General features: G+C 38.9%; 2 protein-coding genes across 2 annotated transcripts; both read right to left on the bottom strand.

Annotated features, from left to right (window-relative positions):
* Window positions 1-1872: 1872 nt before the first annotated feature.
* On the bottom strand, window positions 1873-11041 carry LOC131301811 (outer envelope pore protein 37, chloroplastic). The gene is made up of 6 exons (XM_058328255.1): window positions 10490-11041; window positions 6792-6881; window positions 6342-6512; window positions 4656-4750; window positions 3626-3746; window positions 1873-2205 (listed from the first exon to the last, which is right to left on the bottom strand). Exons 1-6 carry the CDS (start codon window positions 10868-10870, stop codon window positions 2074-2076), a joined length of 990 nt encoding a protein of 329 aa, XP_058184238.1. The 5' UTR covers window positions 10871-11041; the 3' UTR covers window positions 1873-2073.
* A 2024-nt stretch (window positions 11042-13065) lies between these two features.
* Window positions 13066-21124, bottom strand: LOC131301810 (la-related protein 6B). Its single transcript, XM_058328254.1, has 10 exons — window positions 20386-21124; window positions 18156-18237; window positions 16910-17004; window positions 16729-16800; window positions 15471-15550; window positions 15273-15372; window positions 14951-14998; window positions 14772-14840; window positions 14041-14190; window positions 13066-13731 (listed from the first exon to the last, which is right to left on the bottom strand). Exons 1-10 carry the CDS (start codon window positions 20890-20892, stop codon window positions 13468-13470), a joined length of 1467 nt encoding a protein of 488 aa, XP_058184237.1. The 5' UTR covers window positions 20893-21124; the 3' UTR covers window positions 13066-13467.

Here is a 21124-nt window from a genome sequence, read left to right as displayed (position 1 = left end):
TTTTCCTAAGAGGAAAAATTATTCAATAATGACATTGAGGCACCGCAATATAATGTCTCAAATTCCAGTCATACATTTTGGTGTATAGGTTTCATTTAAAATATGGTTGACAAGGATTTAAAGCACCACATGGCAGTGTCCTAGAAATATAGAATAATTTATATGCTGGCAGTGATGTTTCAAATCCTTTTTCCAACACAAAATATTGAAAGATTTTAAGAAAAAAAACGTGTAGATTCCATCCTAATGTGTAGTGAAGAAAAGCAGAGAAATCACGTAACGGTGCTCAATACACTGAATAATTACTCCTGTGAATGGGGATGTGGTTGGTTTGGAAAGGAGTACTATGAGCTAAAGGGTATATGCTTTTTGTTGTTTTTCTTTGCTTTAGATTTACATCTCTATTTAGATTCTCATTTTACTTCTTTTTTTTGTGACAAGAAGAAAGATGATTATCTGCAACAATACAATAATAAAACTTTTTACTTTGAAAAGGCCAAAGGATCTTTTGAATGCTGTGTGTGACTTAGGGAAGTCAAAGTTTTGAGAGGGGTTATTACGAAATCATCCCCGAATATTTTACAGTATCCCTCCCTCCCTTCCTAAGAACACCACAACTTGGAAAAATCAAATTTGGAAAAGTGCCACATCGCGTGGTGTCTTAAGCTTTTTCAAAAACAGACATTAATTTTGGCCAAAATCAGATGATGTACCGTAAACTTTCTCATCATCACATTTTGAGGTAGATCCATCACTGTCATATGGTACCCAAAAAGTGTGAGAATATTTTTTTTCGTGTAAATCTAGATCCATAATTTTGGCCCATCTTCATGTGTGAAGCAACTTTGTATCTCTAGGTGTACATTAAGACAAATTCGTGAACGATGGAGAGGTCATCTTCTTTGTCCAAATCTTTTTAGCCTTTTTCATATAATCCTTATAAATTCCGTTTGAAAAAAAAAATCCTTATTAAACTTGCAAATAATGTATTCGACCTTCTTTCCCTCGTAAACAAGTGACAAACTAAGCAATTTGTCCTATTCATGGTTTTAAATTTGTTTTAAAATAGTAGTATTTTTAAAACGAACTATCATATAGTAGTAGTAAGTATTTTAAAAATGAACAATCATATAGATTCGCCCACTATCAGGTATCCACATTTGTCAAAAACAATCTCGAAAATATTTTTTTTTTCAGAAGGTGTTGATAGAGCACAATTTCATCTTTTGTTTTTTTTAGCAATATTTTATTTTTAGTCGTACTATTTTACCATTTCAAATAGATATGGACGCATCACTATGCATATCTATGACACCATGTGTTGTTTGTAGTGGTATAGATTGATCGAAAGCATTTGTAACAATATTTATGTTTGATTTGTGATTCGCATTGGCAGAGACCAATATCGCCTTTTATACGTTTCAAATTTTATTTTTTATAATTCGCACATCAACCATTAAAATCTTGCATCTGTCGAATATCATCTTTTATAGATCGCATCGATCTATAACTCTATATGTCAGCTGTACTAGTATAGGCTGATCGTAATAATCTTTTCTTTGGTTGATCCGGTATATGATAAAAAAAAATTCTGTCCGTCTCGAAAGTCAGACACCCCGTTAAAAGAGCTAGTACGACATTTAACTATTGGCCACCCTCGCAAGAATTATCTTAGACCTACGAGGAAATAACGCAAAGAGTATGAAAGAGTGCACAAGGTTGATAAAATCTCACTTGCCACAGTTTGAGATAACCAAGACCAAATGGAAGCCCACATCTAAGCTTCAAGCTGCGATAATTATTACCTTTCCCCAAGAACGTACCTCAATTGCAAGAATGGTTGGAAAATCAGACAACTACCAATAAACAGAGTGAAGAATAATACTAACTACACTTTAGCAGGTCAATCAATGAAAATGATCATTGGAACAGTAAGAACATCAATAGAACAGTTTGAACTGTGTGCAGTTCTTACGGCTAGGATGGTGTTCGCCCAATTCCTTATGTTACAACAGTGAGGTCCCAATGACGGATTCGGGAAGAAGGGGGGGCCGTCTTTAATCCGAAACAGACTCAAATATCCCATCTCTTTTTAACACGGAACATCAAGGCTGCTGATTTAATATCATCTTTTGGCACCTGGAGCATAAACTGGATTTTTGTTTTCATAGGAGCTGTCTTTGCTTGCCCATCTTCATCCCCAACCTAAAACAAGCAATCACCAAAGTCAACCACGTTTCCTGGTTTCTTGAAAAAAGATATTTCAAGAAACTAAGTACTCCAAATATATTGACAATTTGCCTCCAGTGAATTTGGGCTTTTTGCAGAGCAATTACCCCACTTCTTTTTTTGTTTCCAACTCAAACAAAATGCAAGCTTCAGAAATCGGCAAAGTGATTTATCACAACTCCTTCAGAAAACTAGGTCATGTGATATAGTACAGTCAAGGAGAATAAGAGCTTCAGACATAACGAATTTACTCCAGGGACTTAATGATGTATCCAATATTATGCAGTAGACCTTTAACTTGAAATTAAACTATTCATGCCACGCTCTAAAGTATACATAACCCCCATCTCATCTCAGAAACTTTAAAATGGGCATGCGGATAAAATTTAATCCTGAGGACCTAAGAAAGACGGACACAGAAACACAACCCACTAGCATTAAAATACAGCAAAAAGAAAAAGCAGTTTGCAAAATCAATAACCTTATTAACAAACTATTGCACTCAGTAGAACTCAATTAATTAAAGACCATACAATTAAGCAAGCCTGTCCCTTTCGGGTCCAAGATGCGTCTGTGCATAGAACACATGTCCAGACACCAAGTCCGTCATTTGTCCAAAAAAGAAAGATACGCCACATGGCATATTTGACATGTATCAGGGTGTGACTGAGGCAGCTATTTTTGACACGTCAGACATTGCTACGGCAACTGAATGAAATGTCCATGCTTCATAGCCGAGGACACAGACAGAGGGTGGGAGGGATGGACTGGTTGGTCATGAACCTTGCTTCCGCCAGCCCTTAAGACCCATTAGTGACTTCTATGTGATGTTTCAGACGGATCCTGACTCGCAGAGTTACCTCCCTTAAGACTTCTTACACATAGGGCCAACGTTATTTGGTAAAGTTCGCTACTGGACTGCGAGCAAACGGCAAGCTACAGTTTTGACAAGCTGAATGGGAAGGAGGTAGAGAGACAGAAAGCTGATTCAATATGAGAAAGAAAAGAAACATAGAAGCATTATAGGAATTCAGCTTAGAAAGGAAGATATTTGGAGATCTTATTACTTGATGGGCATCCTCATTTGTTTAAGATGTGAAAATAAACATAGACGCCAATAATTAAGCAGATATGAATAAATATTACAAATGAATTGGATAGGAAATCCTCCCATTTTCCTAGGATTGTATAGGCATCCATAATGTAAGGGGTAGCTACAGAATGTCTTTTTGCTGAAAGAGTATAATACAAGTAGATAAAGAAGGAAATGCACTAGGAGCAGTTAGACATAAATTGGTAGAGTAAATTGAAGAAATGGAAAGAATGAATGAATGAATGACATGGAACATTCAAAAAATTCTACTAGGCAATTAAGTGAAAGCAAAAAAACACATACCCAAAGTGATGCCCATCCAAGCCGCACCTCTGAATCATACCCCACTTTGAACTTGTAGTCATTGCCAACCGTGTGCTTGTACACAGTACTCCAATAGTTTGAATCAAAATTGTACCAGTAGCTGGCCACAAATAATCATAGCATAAGAAATCTTTGTGGTCATACACCAAGCTAGATATAACAGACTTGGAAAAACAGAAAAGAAAAAGTACTTAAAGCATTTGACAAAATAAATATTAACACGAATGGCTTTCAGTAACTTCACTCATCCTCCTTTACACTGCTATTGATACTTCTCCTTGCTTCCTTTAACGATAGAAATTCCCATTCCATATAACTTACATGGAACCAAAACAAGAATATGGCGACAAAAAATAGAGGTAACAGCTCCACTTCACCCATATTAGGCAAGACGTGCATCCTACTATCCATGGACAGTTAAGGGGCAGGTGGGCAATGGACCCCCTTTCCAGACCCGCTCCAGCCAGAAATGAGACCTACTATCCATGGACAGTTAAGGGGCAGGTGGGCAATGGCCACATTGTAAACCTGCAATAGATTTGTACTTTGAATTCCAACCCCCATTATCCTTACCCACCGTACCGTAGGTCCCACCATATCGTGAGAGAGAGAGAGAGAGAGATGTTACAATCACAGAATTCTGCAAAATACTTCGCACTTGCCTACAAGAGGACCAATATAAGATAATGGATGAACGAAATTAAAGGGAGAGGGAGAGAGAAGCTGTAAGTGTGGTTGTTAATTTCTATGCTTATGAATCAAAGAATCTTATAGTCGTCGCAACTCCAACCAAGTGGCTTGGGCCTTGTGCCACTAATAGCAAGTCATTTTGTCTTGCCAGCACCATAGCAAGAAATGGCTTGTACATTTTAGGATTCGCGTGATTGAAGTGCCAATCCTTCAACTCCATCACAAAAAATACTCTGTATAGCCCATATCCCATATAAGTGAACTAAGCTTAGGGAGAGAGAGAGAGAGAGAGAGAGAGAGAGAGAGAGAGAGACCCCACCTCAGCTTGTCAGAAGGGCCAAACCGACGCTTGAATGCCATTGATAATGCATTGGAAGGTAGAGAAATGCTTGGAATGAAGGCCATTTGCTCATCCTGCAAAACAATTGAACTCTCAACACCGTACATTACCATGAAAAAGAAACACACAGGAATGAGAGACGCGGTCAGGCATCAGCAAGTAATGCACCCTGCATATAGGGCTATTGGCTAGTGATATAACACGAGGCCTAAGATGCATGGATACAGGCAATTCTGTAAAGTGGGACACGAATACAGCGAGGAAAATCAAGTATGTTTCTAATACATCTTACCTGTCTTTTATTTTGAACACTCTACATTTTACCTGTCTCTATCCTTGTCTGATCCGCCAATTCTGCAATCCTCTCACTACTTTAGTTGAAAAAGTGGATAGATTATTTTATTTTATTTTATCAAGTTGGCATTTTGTTATTTCCAACGTTTACATTATACCTTCTTAAATTATAATTTAACTCCCAAAATAAGGCTCTAAACTCATGAATTGACCCTCGGGTGTCCTCATCGATGTCTAACTTGACACACCTGTGTCACTAGCGTGTCTAGTTGGAGTGTTGGACTCCTGTATGTACTCTGCCGTATCCCCAGCATGCAGTGTTCTAAAAGAAGGATTTAATCGCCGATTAATCGCCGATTAATAGGAAATTTGGCCTAACCGATTAGATTAATGCCTCGAAGGTTGAATTAGTAGGTCAGGAGGTTAATCGGAGTTAGTCGGCGATTAACCGGCGATTAGTCAGTCGGCGTCTAGCGGCGATAAGTCGATTAATCGGTTAATGGGCGATTAGTCGGCTATCGGCGATTAATAAGGGTAAAATCTATAATTTTGGAAAATCAAGGGGTGTAACTATTATATACTCATACCAGTTTAAGGGTTTTGAATCACAGTATTTAGGGCTTGTTCAACACCCAGTCATCAATTGATCGATCTCGGAGTCACCTGTCATATCTCTGTGTAAAACACGAGATTTTCGAGCCGCCTATCGCCTCTCTCTCTCAAATTCGAGATCTCCTCTCACTCCACGTCTCCACCGACCTCGAACATTAGTGTTTTTTTTTTAAAAGCCCATACCCATATTGACACGTTAGTGATTCTGGAAACAAAGTGTAGTAATATTTTTTATTAAATCTTAACACGAAGTGTAGTATTGTTTGGTGTATATAAATAAAGTTATTATAATTGGTAAGTGACTAATAAATGAACGGCCCATACCTAGTACCAGTTGGTGTTATAATCATGTTAACAGTTTTCTGTAAAGGAGAGATTTCTATGTCATATTTGAAAAACAATTGATGTTGTTGGATTGATAGATGAATGTTCAATTTTTTATGAGAGTTGTCATTGGGGAGTATTTATATATAAATAAATAAAAACCCGACTAATTGCTACAAGCCGATTAATCGGCGATTAATAGGTCTCGAAGCTCGAAGGTGGTCGACCGAGCGACGAACGCCGAGCGATTTTTAGAACATTGCCAGCATGTCAAAGGCTGGCAGAGCTCTATCACTCAAGGTCATAATACGGAGACAAATTAACAGCCTCCAACTAGCTTTCATGGACAAATGCATCCAAAGAAGAAATCTCAATGACCAGAAGAAGAAAACTCAAAAAATGAACTGGATGAACAGAACGATCAAAGAATATTACCTTGTACAAGTATCTTAGATTTAAGCTTTCATCCTGGTATTGAGCGGTACAAACCCCATTCAAGAGTTGACCCTTGACAATCCCATTTATTGACAACATTTTCTTCACTTCCTCCTCTTCTTTCTCCTCTAATGAAACTTCACCAATAGGGAACTTAAAGGTAGCTTTTGGCTGCAGCATCCAAAGGCGACTAATACAATAAGTGCAGTACAACGACGTTGTAGAAATATAGCAAAAGAGGCAAAGCATGTTATGCAGGGCATTAAAGCCACCAAAGCCCGGTCTAAAATCATCAGTTAAAAAGGTGCAACTTGAGATAAGCTCCACAGCTCATCAGCTCATGGTAGATGAACTAATATGTATATAGAACCACAATATTAATTCCACTACAACAGGCTCAATTTTGACAAACAGTTACAATTGCAGACTCGTGCAAAGTAATATTCTCACCAGGCCAACAGATGGAACAGCAGATGACAGTTCAAATTTATAGGCAGGACCAGCAAGATCTGCCACCATTGTCACCTCTCCTTGTTGTGCCTAAGACATGTACAGCATTAACTCAAGAAAATAACAATCAAATGGCTCACCGTGTGAAATGGAGACAAAAAGTGTGAAAGAAGGGCCAGTGTCAGCCCAGGAGACATCACATGAAATAACAATGTGCTTAAAAGAAGAGTTTCAAGTTTCAACTGAGAAACAAAATACTAATCCAATAATCAAACAAGAGAATTATGGTCAGGACCCTGCTTTTAGCATAGAAGAATGCATATAAACTGTTTCGTAGAGTTGTCAAACAAGCCTCGATAATTAAATCCTGGGTGACCTACCACAACTCTGCTCATGGCTCGAATCTCTTTCCTCTTTTTTGTTCCCGAAGTACAACATGTCTACATCAACAATATTTTTATATCCAGATGCACCAACTTTTGAATAAATAGTTGCTCTTCTCTTTTTCTTATTGAACACATCAAATTTACTCGTTTTCCCTCAAATTTGATGCCCAGAGCTGCTCGAAGAAACAACATTGACCACCATAGATTTTCACTTCTTAAATGACATTCAAACGAAGGTTTATCTCATCTGGGAATGCAATAATAAGACAGCACCATTCATACTGTAGCCCAAAATTTGCATCTATTTTTTTAAGAATTGGAAGGGAGTTTTTAATTTTCAATCAATTCTAAATACAACAAATCCAAACAAATATGCACAGGGGACAGATTTTGGTTTGTGATTTGATGCTATTTGATCCTTCGACTCAAATGGTAGAAAAAACAAATAATTAACATCAACGCAAACACTGACATTTCTGAGTTGAGAAAGTTAACTATACTTTTGTTTTATAAGTAAATAAATATATTAAAGAAGACATTGAATGCCGCCCGTATACAAAAAGGTCACAAGACAAAAAGGCCCTATACACTTCCAAGAGAAAAGAAAAGCTCAAACCAATCTAAGAATTGGTGAAGAGAAGGATCACATTTTTACTTGTCCCAACTATACAAACTATTCACCAAAAACTTTTGATTCTTAACAAAGGTTTTCGACCCTTTCAAAGCATCTCGAATTTCTTTCTCTCCAAATGATTCACATTAAACAAAGAGGGCTTAAAAACCAAACTTGCTTCAGCCTCTTTCCAACTTTGCACCTCTCCAAGCGATTAACTATACTGAAGTTCAACTAAGGAGATAGACCAGCCGAGCTGAAAACTGTAAGCGGAAATAAAACAGTACTTCAACCATGAACTAGAGTTGTGCTGAGCAAAAAAAAAACCATGAACTAGTCATCAATAAGGACATTTAAGAAATCACAATGCCGAAATGAAGCATTTTCTGTCTAAGCATATGATGACGAAATGTTAGAGTTTTCTAATATGGGAACACAATAGTATGTAGATAGCACTAGACACCTACTGATGCCCAAATTGTGCATGCGTTTTCTAGAGTTATGGCAGGGACTTTTAGATTTCAATAGCAAACTAATACATTACAGTAAGAATCGCAGACTCGCAGTTATAAACTAATATATCTACATGCATGGTGTTAGGTTTTAGAACATGTCTTGGAGAGAAAAGAAAGTGATTGACGGTTGAGGATCGGGGATCACTCACACACACAACACCCAGACACCAAATATACATTGTTTGGCCGGAATTCCTGCTCCACGGAGAATGCAAACTATTTTTCTAGAGTAAACGTTAACGAAATTTAAGAATCATCATGTCGCAAATAAAGTTTTTGTGCTAACTTATGATTACGAACTAATGATTTTTCTCATTTCCGAACACAATAGCATGATAGATACCACCAGCCCTACCGTTGCCCAAATTGTGTGCCGCCCGCTTTTAGAACAATAGAAGGGATTTCTGGTCTTCAATAGCTAGCTAATACATTATAGTTAAGAATCACAGTAAAAGACAAATATGCAAGGGCGATAGAGAGTGCTTTAAGAGTGAATTTTACAAAGAGAAATAATAGTGATTGAAGTCACAATGGAAGAAGTAAGAGCTTCTTCGAGTTGGGGAAGTTGACTTAATTGTGATCAACAAACGAGATCATCTACTATGTCCAAGAAGAAGATGCAAATTCCTTTGCAATTGCCCCTACCAAAATCTTTAACAGAGATCAAGTACGAACAATCTGCACCCAAAACCAAAATTTTATACTCTAAGCTTGTCATCCTAACCCATTTGTGTCCATTTTCATTTAGCTTAAACACCATGAAATTGACACACTTAGAACCTTTAGGAATAATTACTTGTTTCACAATGTAGTTTACCGAGTGACTCCACCAAGTTCATTACATCATTGACGCCACCAACACCCAAGAGAGGTTCCAAGGGGGACGCAATTGGGCTGAGATTTGAAGAGCAATCAACAATAAAGCAACTTCTAGTTGAAGTTCGAGCGTACACTTTCTCATTGAAATTTAGGATGTCACAAAACCTATAACCTTGATTATCCAATGGAGTCCATTTTGACTCCATTAGTCTAATTGGGGCTAAATCCAAGCCAAGGTAGAAAAGCACAACCAAAACAACAGCCGTCAAACTGAACTATTTGTAAGTAAGAGGAGGATCGAAGAACAGTTTGTCAACACCATCTCCCAGAAGCAAGCATCTCGATTCTTTGCGGTACTAACTCGATAGGATTGACATCCTTGAGAGATGTGAAATTGAGAGAAGTTAATCGATGTAGGCAAGTTGGGAGGGAGGTGTTCAACGGGAAGAGTGTTGAATTTGAACGGATTGAGAAAATGTCCTATCTGAATCTGATCAGTTTATCTCCATTAACCCTCTTCCCGTTGAACACCTCCCTCCCAACTCCCCTACATCAATGAACATCTATCAGTTTTGCATCTCCCAAGTCTGTCAATCCTATCGTGTTCGTTACACCAAAAATCAAGATGCTTGTGCCTGGAAAGATATTGTTGACAAAGCAGGTTCTTTGATACTCCTCATACCCTAAACAATTTCAATTTGGCAACCAAAAAGTATATACTCTAACTTCAACTGGGCGGTCCTCTATTGTAGATTGCTCCTCAAGGCTTACCCCAATTGCACCCCCCTTGAACTCTACTTACATGTTGTCAGTGTCAATGATACAATGAACTTGGTGGATTCATTCGGTTTTAAGCATGTCAACTTCATGGTGTTTAAGCTACACAAAAATAAACACGAATGAGTTAGAGAGACAAGTTTAGAGGAGAGAATTTTGGTCCTAGGCACAAATTGTTCGTACTTGGTCTCTGTTGAAGATTTTGGTAGGGGCAATCGATTGCATCTTCTTCTTGCTAATTACATGGTTGAAGTGCAAAAAGTGTATCAAATATACGTGAAATGTGTATATACATATATATTGATATTTGGGACAAAAGTACATTAAAACTATCAGTCGCATCTCATGAATGCCAAACCATCCCTCCAAACCTTGGGGATATTGGAGGCTTGGGTGCGCACAAGCTAGTCCCAACACCAAGTTATCAAAAACATCAACTTTTTTTTGGGATTATGAGTGCATTATCTACTGCCCAGTAGACTGTGGTTAAAAGAACCGAAAAAGAGTAGCTAAAAGTAATCAAAACCGTCTAAATTAATGGAATTAACAAAGCGTTCATAAACACTTAATTAAGGTAGAGAGAGAAACCTTGACATCGTGAGAAGCTCTGAACTCCAACCCAGGCCCGACATCAAACGAACTCTTGACGAGAGCGTTACGTTCTTCAAGATCGTAGTGAAGAGAAAGGTACTTGGAGGTTAGGGCCAACTGTGGCTCGAAAACCTCGCCCTTGTCGTTGTTCTGGAACGACACCTTGAGCTTCGCTAGACTGTCGAGAAACTTGCACGATATCTTGTGGAAGAACACGGCGCTGTCGCTGTCGAACTCCGTCGTTACTCTTATGCCCGGTCGCCGCGATAAAAAACCTCCGGCGCGAGTTGGCGGCGGCGGCGCCGGGGGTGGAGGGTCGCCGGCCGTTGCGGTGGGTACGAGAGAAGTACTAGGGTTTGGTTGCACGGATTCCGCCATTGGTTTTGTTTTGCCGTGTCTCTCTCAAGCTGAGAGAGAGAGAGAGAGAAGAAAAGGGCGAGTTTGGATGTGCCTTTGGAAGTTTTGTATGGTTTGAGGCGGAAATGTAGAGATTTTGATTCCTGAGATTCAATAACTTCAGGATCAGTGACTAATCCAGAGAGATTTTTGAATTTAAAATTTGGAAATTTAAAAAAAGCTTTAAAAGACTTTGAATGGTTGTTGGTGCCCAATCACTTCGTTTGAATGTGAAATTTTACGCCGCTTTTATTTTTCGTTTTATAAGATAAGTAATTCTGTTTTTAATTTAAAAAATAAGTACTTATTTACGTTAGTAGAACATAAGCTATCCATAAAAAAAGATTTTCGATCGAATCATTTCACAGGAATTTTAATTAGAAGTTACTAAAAAACAATTGAAACTTTGAGCAAAGGGCTGCAAACGAGGCTTCACTCATTATGGCTTTTGTAAACCAGTCGAGCATGAGTTCTAAGTTCATTTTATAAGCGAGTTAAGTTTAAGTTAGTTGTAAGCTTGGCTCATTTGGAGAGGTTTATACTTTCTATAATAATGAATTGAACTCAACACTTCAATAGTAAACAAAATTGAGCTTAAACACTACAAAATTCAGCTCGACTGTGCTCATTCACAGCACTATTTGCAAAGAAGCACATGAACTTGGGGGTTTGTACCTTAGTGCTCTCCAAAAAGCCTTGTCTCGGGCTCGAAAGTGTAATTCGGCTCATTAACTCCATAGAGCTCGAATCTTTGTAAGGAACTTAAGTTAAATTGATATTGATATTGGTAAATCATTGAACAATTTTACATTTTATGATGAAATGGTAACGGTTTTGAAAGTATATTTCCATATAATATACCTTGATCATGAAGGTATCAAGATCCGATCAAGTTAATTTTCTCCTTAAGTTATTTTACAGGTCGAGCTTTAAGTAGTTAACGTTCAAATCACTTTATTGGGCTCAGCTATACTCAGCTGCAACCCTAAATTGCAAAGAAGCACATCAACTTGGGATGGTTGCTCCTTGGAACTCTCTAAAAAGCTTTGTCTCGAGCTCGAAAGTGTGATTGGGCTCATAACCTTGTAGAGCTCAAAATCTCCACAAAGAACTCAAGTTAAATGCATGTCCGGATAAACGTTAAGTATTAGTGAGCAATTTTCCACTTCTCTTGAAACAATGGATGGTAACTTTGTTTTGAAAGTGCACTTTCAAGATAAATGTACTTTTATCATGAAGCTATCAAGATCCAATCGAGTTTAACGTTTGAATCACTTTATTGAGCTCAAAGCAAGGGTCATTTAGAGATCTCGATTAGCTTGTTTTGCTCCTAAAAATCTCCTTAAAATATGTGAAGATTTCAATCGTTTGCGGTGACATTTAAGATTTGTATCGTCGAAACATTGGAGAAGTTACCTTGGGATGCATATAGGGCACTTTCTAAGGAGATATTTCAAGTCCTTGTCATATTAGAAAAAATTGATCGCTGTCAAGTTGCGAAATCTTCACAATAAGGAATCGCCGATTTAGAGATACCACCAAAAAGTCTATAATAAATTTTATTCATAACGTTGTTTTGTAGAATACTGTACTCATTTTGATGAGGAGGTGGACATGACATAGGTTGGTACCACTACTTTGTGCTCTTTAATCGCTATATGTTGGTATCAATCACTCTTCAATTGGACGTGAAATTTGAGTATAAAGTTCTTTAGCTTTGCGAAATGAACAAAATTTTAAATTCTTTAAAATAAAGTAAAAAGACGAAGAGAAGGCTGTCACGGTCTCACGATTATTTGCACAAAACTTATTTGAAAACTCAAAACTCAAAGTCCTAATACTTGAAAAGCAATTTTAGAGTCATACCAACTTTAACCATACACCTCTATTTCTCTCCAAAACTCCCCCAACTTCAACTACAAAATTCACCAACTTTCATCTCAAATCTAAATTTTCATGTACGGAGTATTAGTTTTCTATTGAATGTTTTCATATTGAACACTTTTCAAAAAAAAAAATTTGCTCCACATTGGAGATAAAAAATAAACACCAGTTGGAAATGCTCAAATCTATGCGGCAGCTCCTTCGATCATGCTAATGCTAAAATCTAGCATAATGGGTAAAATGTACACAAACTGTGACAAATGGTGCAATGCAAATCACGCGGCAATTGCAAGGATGAAAGAGCAGTTTATATTGCGAATTTGAAATGTATACATTCTCAAATTCATTTAATATAAAGCATCCCCCAAAGGTTTTTGTATTGGCTTCTTACATTAGTAGCAAAACACCAAAAAAGACAAGAGGCAACTAGCAGAACAAAATCCACAGTTGTTTCTCCAAGCTCCTTACTTAGGATACATATTTAAAAACACTCGGTAGTAGTAGTAGAAAGTAGTCAAAACTTACTGCTAGGTCAACCTTTTATACCAATTACAAATTGATAGACAGCTCCTTATAAAACCCTGCCACCAACTCAGCACAAAACAGAGACACATTTGCCACACCCCCCGACATAAACATGACCCTCGTGATAAAATGTTATTTGCTCACCACTTGTGTAGATATATGACAGTCAATTACGATGCGATGTTGACAGTGATAGGCTTACCCCGGCCCATAGAAAAACCTCTAGTCCCATCTGGCATGCGAGGCCCTGGAGGTTGCTTGGGTATGCTTGGCTGCTCAGTATGATTATTGACCAAATTACTAGAGGGTGGAGTTCCTATATGACTTCCACGGTTATTATGATGATGATACTGGGCACGTCCACGTCCTTTGCCTCGGCCACGACTGCGCCCCTTCTTCTGGCCCCCCTCCTTTTCATGTAAATTCTCATCTCCCTGTCCGAGCAAAGTTACAATATAAGACACGTAAAATCTCTTTTTTTTTGAAACTGTATGACTTTGCTTTACTCTCTTTTTCCTAGTTTTTTTGCTCTGCTACTGAAAGGTTTTTAATCATGAAGTTACCTACTTACCCACATATCAATCGCTTTTGTTGTGCATAAAGTTCATTTCTGACCCCAGATAGCAGTGTTTCTTTTCAAAGCAGACAGAACTAAAATAATTTACTTCATACCCATGTGTTTTCTGAGAACCGAAAGTTGGAAAAGGCATCTTTATTTTGCCGAAAACTGCCAGGAAACTTACTGCATGCTCATGTGATTGGGAATCAAGTTGTTCAGCAGGATCTTCAAGGTGTTTGTCATTTGGCTGCAGCTGCTCAGATGTAGATGTGTCATCTTCCTCGAGGTTTGCATTTCCTTCGTGATCAATCCTCTTCCCTCGAGCAGATTTTGACTATAAGTAGGACACATTCATACATCAATCAATCCACATGCATAACAGCTCAGAAAAGTAACTCGCAGAAATAAGCACGAAAAAGTCACTCTAGTGAAACAACATCACTGCATATGTAGAGCAAATAACACCTCAATTTTCAGTGCATGTGAAGAGTGCAAAAAACAAGGAAAGAGGAAGGGTGCACGGAGGAATAGAGTTTTAAGCTAAATCCATATGGAAAAAGTTCAAGAAACTTGGAAATCACAGTTTAAACCATGGGAATCATTAAATAACAAGGTTCCAAAGTTTTACTAACCAGGTTGCAAGCAAAACATTACACAATATTTTGTTGAACTGCTTTCTACGGTCAAGCAATTACATCATCTTAAAACGGAAGAAAAAGAGAATTTACACCTACATCTTCATTCAATATGTGATTCCTCACTTTTCATTTCATGGTTTAACACAGAAAGACTTAAGCATTTAGACCAACATAGGATTAGCGATAAATGACGAGCCGGAGGTTCATCCAACCACGTCACACATCAATCAGGAACGCATGCAAAATAATTTAAGAGAAAAAAGCTTCATTGGCATACTGTGCGTCTAAGCAGCAAACGGACTCTCAGTCCACTCCTCCAGTTAGCCTCGTCGTTCAGGTCTGCAACCTGTACAAGAGACAATACATCTTATTTTCCTCTGCTGCGCAAACAACAGAAACATAAAAATGAAATAAGAAAGAAAAGGACTTCAAACCCTAGCAAATAACAGTACATACCGCTTTCTCAGCCAGTTCAACTGATTCATATTCCACAAATGCATGCAACTACAAGTAAGAATTAGAGTTCAAATATTAGAGATGCGGCCTGAAGAGAGAATAATTGTACCAACGATGCGGGGGGGGGGGGGGGGGAAGAGAAGTACACAAATAGAAAACAGAATAGAAGATACATATGAACAAAAAAGGACTCAGGGACAAAACTTTCAGCCTGTCAAATGGATCCGCAACCAGATACCAGTCACCAACAAGTGCGAGGAGGCACGGAAACAAAATGCACACGGTAAAGCTGCGAATAACTATTTGCCACAGAATTCTATACCTTATTACTGAATAGCATGCCATCTGCTTTTCCTGATCTACCAGCTGAAGATGCCCCACCATTGGAGGTTTGAGGCGGACAGGTACGTATTGTCTTCACACTGGCAAAGAACCGTCGATGAACAAACTATGAGACTTACTCATGAACATATTCCCAAAAATATGTAGTCAGAAAATTTGGGACAGATAAAATCAGTACCTTCCCACAGCAGAGAAAATCTTCATGAGGTTCTGGTGGCAATGGTCCTCGGGTAAATTTTCAGCAACAACTATGCGAGACTTACAAATCAAGACAAGCACACAAAGTTAGGGTCAAAAGATGAGATACAAACGTATTTCACACACCCTAAAGAAATATCTGACACTTGACGTAGCAAAACAATTTTAAATTTTCTCAGTAGGCAAGAACTCCATCAAAAGAAATGGAACGTGTTCAATTGGAAAATGAGAATGAAAGGGAATACAATACACAGCACGACATATTGGTAGACCTAGACACTATGTGACCGAAAAGCTCCCACAAGACATTGTAATGAATGTTATAAGTCGTAAGGCTAATTTGAAGGGCACAACCAAGGAGTAAGATAAATAACACAAACCACGAACAAGTTGGTCAAACGCAGGGCAACAGAGTGTAGCGCACACAAGGATCATATAATAAACGTAGGAGATACTCCTATACGGAAGCTGGACTAGCACGTGCGACCCCATTTCAAATGTGGAGAGACGGTACCTGCTACCCCATTTCAAATGTGGAGAGATGGACCAAAGAAATAGATGACACGTCCGTAAACATGAAGAATTACTGAAATTGACAAATGGACTTCTCCAAACCTCTTGAAACCTAGCTGTGGCACCATGTTAAAGTGTTGAGCTCAAAACCAATTAGCAATGAGTACAAGGATCGTATACTAGCTTAGGAGACACTATTACAGCAACTAGGGATAAGCTCCAACAGAATTTATATCACATACACATGTAGAGTAAGGCTCCGTTTGTTTCGACATAAAATATTTTACAATGTAAAATATATTTTTTGTAAAATGATTTTGGAACAAATAATTTTTGTGTAAAGTATTTTTCAGTGTTTAGTACACCAAAAAATTTACCATAACAATACATAACATGAGAAATAGGATAAGGGAGGAAGGGGAAGATATCCAATGATCTCCGCCTATACACTTCATTCAAGGTTAATAACCTCTCCTGAGTTTAATTCCAGGAGTGTAGGGGTGAAGAAAGTGAGAGAGAAGGCTGGCGTAAATGACTTACGGGTAATTTGAAAGGAAAACATTCAGTCATATAGGGTAAAACGTTTTACTTTGGAAAATATTTTACATTGTTTTTGCCCAACAAACGACAGAAAATGAGCAAAGAGTAAAATATTGTACTGGAAAACGTTTTACATCGTAACAAACAGAGCCTAAGAGTAAAATCGAACAGTGTCTGAAACCTACTTGCAACTCTTCCATTTCTGAACCAGTCAAGGGACGGTGGCGTTTAACTTTTTTTCCATCTTCACTAACCACCTGCAGAATGTATTTTCCCAAAGGCAAATAAAAATAAACAAAGACGACAATAAACAGAAAAGAAAGTATAAAGAAAGAAACTTCTGCTTAGAAAAAGTAAAGAACTCACAAGCTTATTCGAGTTCCGCAGAATACTAGCAAGCTGAGAATTACTATTTATAGCAGCTTTAATCTTCTTGAAAGACGCAACAACATTTATTGGCACTACACAACAGAAAAACAAGAAGAAAGGTGAAACAAATATGGAACAGTTCATTCTTCAAAAAACAGAAAAAAGATATCTGAATATGATAATTTATCAACAACTAGTTAAGACTTTTTGGGATCAGAAAAATTATTATCAAAACCACAGCATAAATAAACTGGAAACTGACAATTCCTTTTTTTTCTTAACAATGCATAACCTCCATCTTCATTTTCTTTTAATGTGGTGAGACTTCCAACTTTTCCCTACTTTTGTCGCACTTTGTTCAGTCGATTTTGCTTCTGGGTGGACAACCAGAACCTCAATCTAACTTGCCTTGATTTAAGTTGCATGAAGCGGAAGTGGGGCGGAACAGGAGGAGATAGAAGCTCCTCATTTGGGTGTGTAGTGTAGTGTAGTGTCTAGGAATATTTCAAAGGAACATAAACTAATTAATTTGGTCTTAAATGAGAAGCTTCTATCATAAAAGCTCCAATTGATCAATTACCAATCATAAAAGCTCCTGTTTAGGCAATCCCCACAATTAAGTATTGGAGTCAATTGCAAACGCTTTCTTCTCCAAATATACATAAATCTTCTATTTATACTAAACACTTGAGTAAATTTGAGAAAAAGTTGTCCCAGTTTCTTGTTGAAATGAAGTAAATGTTCTCTACTACCTTACCATTCCTTTCGTATTTTCTCCCATTTGGTATCTCCTCCCTTATTTCTTTTTTCATACACCTTGAGAGGTTCTATCCTAGTTGGGAAATCACTCCTTTCTCGGTGGGAGTGAAGTTCCTAGAAGGTTCTGTTTTTGGACGTCGGAGGAGATTCTAGGGCAGATTCATCTTCCCAACAGAAGGATCCTGCAAATAAGCTCCAAACTCGATACCTTCTTTAAATCCACCACTCTCTAGAACTAATCCATACTAGATCTGTAGAATTGGTAACCACTGACTCAAAAAACTCCTAATGGTTCTCAAAAGCTCAGCTGATTCAAGGAATAGCACCTCCTAAAGACATGAGGAAGAGCAGGATACAGCAGAAAATGAAATTTATAGTCTCACAAGAAAAATCATACTATTAGAGAAGGCTGACAACCGTGAAAGAATTAAACTAGTACCAATCTGACCAAACCTTAATTTTATTAGAAACTGAGAAGTCTTACCATATCCTTCAATATCTTTGTTGATGAACTTCATTAGATGGTCGGTAGTAGCCAAATTTAGATCACTAAAATAATACTCCACCTGCAATGCGTTAGCAATCCCAAGAGTAAGACCAAAGTTAAGAAACAGGATCAGGAAGAGAAGTCAACTGCTGAGAAGAAGATATAAAACTGCCGTATACAACTGAAGGGGAGGAATTGACATTTGTAGAAAGTACAAATACACATGCACAGAAAAATAGGTTACAAACATAGCAAGTTTTTTACTCCCCTGCAAAATAAGAAATTCACAGTTGCACATACACAATTAGGCAACCCCCCCCCCCCCCCCCCAAAAAAAAAAAAGAAAAAAGTAAAAGAAAGAAAGAAAGAAAGAAGAGAGAGAGAGTAATTTATGATGAAATAAATTAGGTGAGCTTGCCCACAACACCAACCACATTGAATCAGTTCCACACAATCCGTGTTCAAAATGGCGGCCCGCGCCGGCCTTCCGCCATGATTATACCCCTCGGCGGTTCAATCGGCAGCCAGGGAGACTAGGCGGCAGGGTCTAAGTGTTGTAGTAAAATAATAAAAGGGGCTTAGTGTAATAAACAAAAGTATAAACAATCCACTATGCCCTAACCCATTAGAGTAGAAACTCCAGATGCACCGATCGTTAAAGGAGAAACCGAATCCAATCTCCTCTCGTCATCGTCGCCGATCAAGTCACCGACTTGCCGGTATGTCCCCCCCCCCCCCCCCCCCCCCCCCCCCCCCCCGCTCTCTCTCTCTCTCTCGTATCTCGTCTCTGACTCTTTTATCTCTCTCTTACCCAGTGTGTCCTTATTTGTTACGAATGGTAGGTTGTGCCGTTGTGACCTCTAATTTTTTTTCCTGAGACTTGTAAAATGTTTTTCTTCTTTCTTCACTCTTGCTATTAGATGTTTGGAAGAGAAGGGAGAAGTGATTGTAACATCATATTAAAAAAATATTTTTAAAAAAACACCAAATTGCTTGGTGGTGCCTAGGCGGGCAGCGGGCTAGGCGCTTGGCGGTGGGTCGCCACCCGACTAGAGCTATTTAGTAACCTCGTGCCTGCAAAAGCAAGGAGGCAGAGGCAAACCGGCCAATGGGGTTCGGTTGAGTGCCCTCCGATGGTTAAACAAGTAGCGGAGCAAGAGATCTTGGTTGATCGAACTCAATGAAGGAAAGTGATGGAGCAAAGGCAAAGTGCATTCAATATGAGAGAGAGAGAGAGAGAGAGAGAGAGAGAGAGAGAGAGAGAGAGAGAGAGAGAGAGAGGGAGAATTTAGTCTCGTGGCCTTTTTGTATACGGGCGGCATTCCCTTAATGCCTTCATCTATATAATTATTTACTTATCAAAAAGAGAGAGAGAGAGAGAGAGAGAGAGAGAGAGAGAGAGAGAGAATTTTAGTTCATGGAGTTTCCATCCTTTTTCCATTTGCATGACGCTGCTATTTATCGACTAAAAAGGGCCTTATCCAAAGTTATGTTACCATCGCCTGACCATGATTGTGGATCATCCTTACTATCTTTTTGGAGATGTTTGCATAGAGCTTTGGCCATAATCAAGTAGCGGCGTGTCACAAAGCCTTCCTCTTGATTGGCTGATGATACCCATAGTGATCATTTCAGAGGCGCAAGTCCTACCATTTGGTGCATACTATTATTCCGGCCGAGAAGGTAAGCATCCCTTCATCCAATGACTCTTCCGTTTGCCCCGCTAATCAAACACTTTTCGTGCATACTATTATTCCACCCATTGTCCAGTGCTTACTTCTTCAAATACTCCTCATCCCAACAACTTTCCTCCGACACACTTCGAGCCGAGCAATACTCCACTCAGACACTCTTCGCCCCGAATGCCCATGGTGGGCCATTTGCCAGCAGTAAACATTCTGTTGGCTAATAGATCTTTCCATTGCCTAGTCGGAGGTTGTCACGTGTCTAGTGAATTTTCTAGCGTTGCCATTTATACCTAAATTGATTTTGTCTCGTTGCTCATAATTGTTGATTAAAATTTCCCCACCCACAAACGGTATCCGATCAAAAGATACAAAACTATATCCCTAAATGCACACATTGACACTAATCATTTAAAAGAATCCTTGAAAGTTTATTCAATTAGCTTAACTGAAACGCAAAAAAACGAGGATCAAATAATAAATTGCAAAGCCACAACCTGAATCATTCATCATAATAATAAAATTCATAATAATAAGCTTGCCTGATTGAGAATCTTCAGAGTAGCTTCCTCGGACAGACCGTTCCTCAACGGAGGCACATGATCCGGCTCAACAACAACGGCAACAGGTTGTTGAGCTTGAACGGCAACAGAAACCTGAACCGGACGATTATGATTATGATGATACTGAACCGGAACGTGATGCGGGTGATGATGTGGCACGTGGCCGCCGCCGGCGCCGTGAATGGGAACATGGAAGGCAGGAGTGGGGCCGGGGTACACGTGGATCAATCCGTGGGTCGAAGGTTGCTGCTGCGGCATGGACAGCGATGATAAGGACGAGCTGCTGCTGCTGCGGGGTACGAACTCGGGTGCCTTGGCGTTGAGTCGACTGAAGGACGAGTTTCTAGAGAGAGACGGATCTGATAATGACGACGCGGTCGATGACGACGGCGAAGATTGGTGGTGGTGATCGGCGATCGCGTCGTCGGCAAGGGAGAGAGAAGAATCTAGGGTTTCCGAGAGTGAATTGGACGAGTCTTGGGCCATGATGTTCGTTTTGTTTTAGAGATTTAGATTATATACTTCTTGTTGTTTGATTTTCTGAAAGAGGGATCTAGGGTTGGGGAGATAGAAAATGGTGTCCTTCTGAGTGGGAAGAGGAGAGAGAGAGAGAGAGGGGGGGGAGGGTGCTCTCGCTCTACGGGGATGGAGGGCGGAGGAGACCAAATGGAGAGGATTTCTCAGTTTGAGGGTGTGCCCGGTTTCTCGTATTTATACT

Source organism: Rhododendron vialii, chromosome 9a (assembly GCF_030253575.1).
Source record: "Rhododendron vialii isolate Sample 1 chromosome 9a, ASM3025357v1".
Lineage (NCBI taxonomy): Eukaryota > Viridiplantae > Streptophyta > Magnoliopsida > Ericales > Ericaceae > Rhododendron > Rhododendron vialii.
Note: the sequence above shows the minus strand (reverse complement) of the source record. Positions and strands in the feature narration are given on the sequence as shown.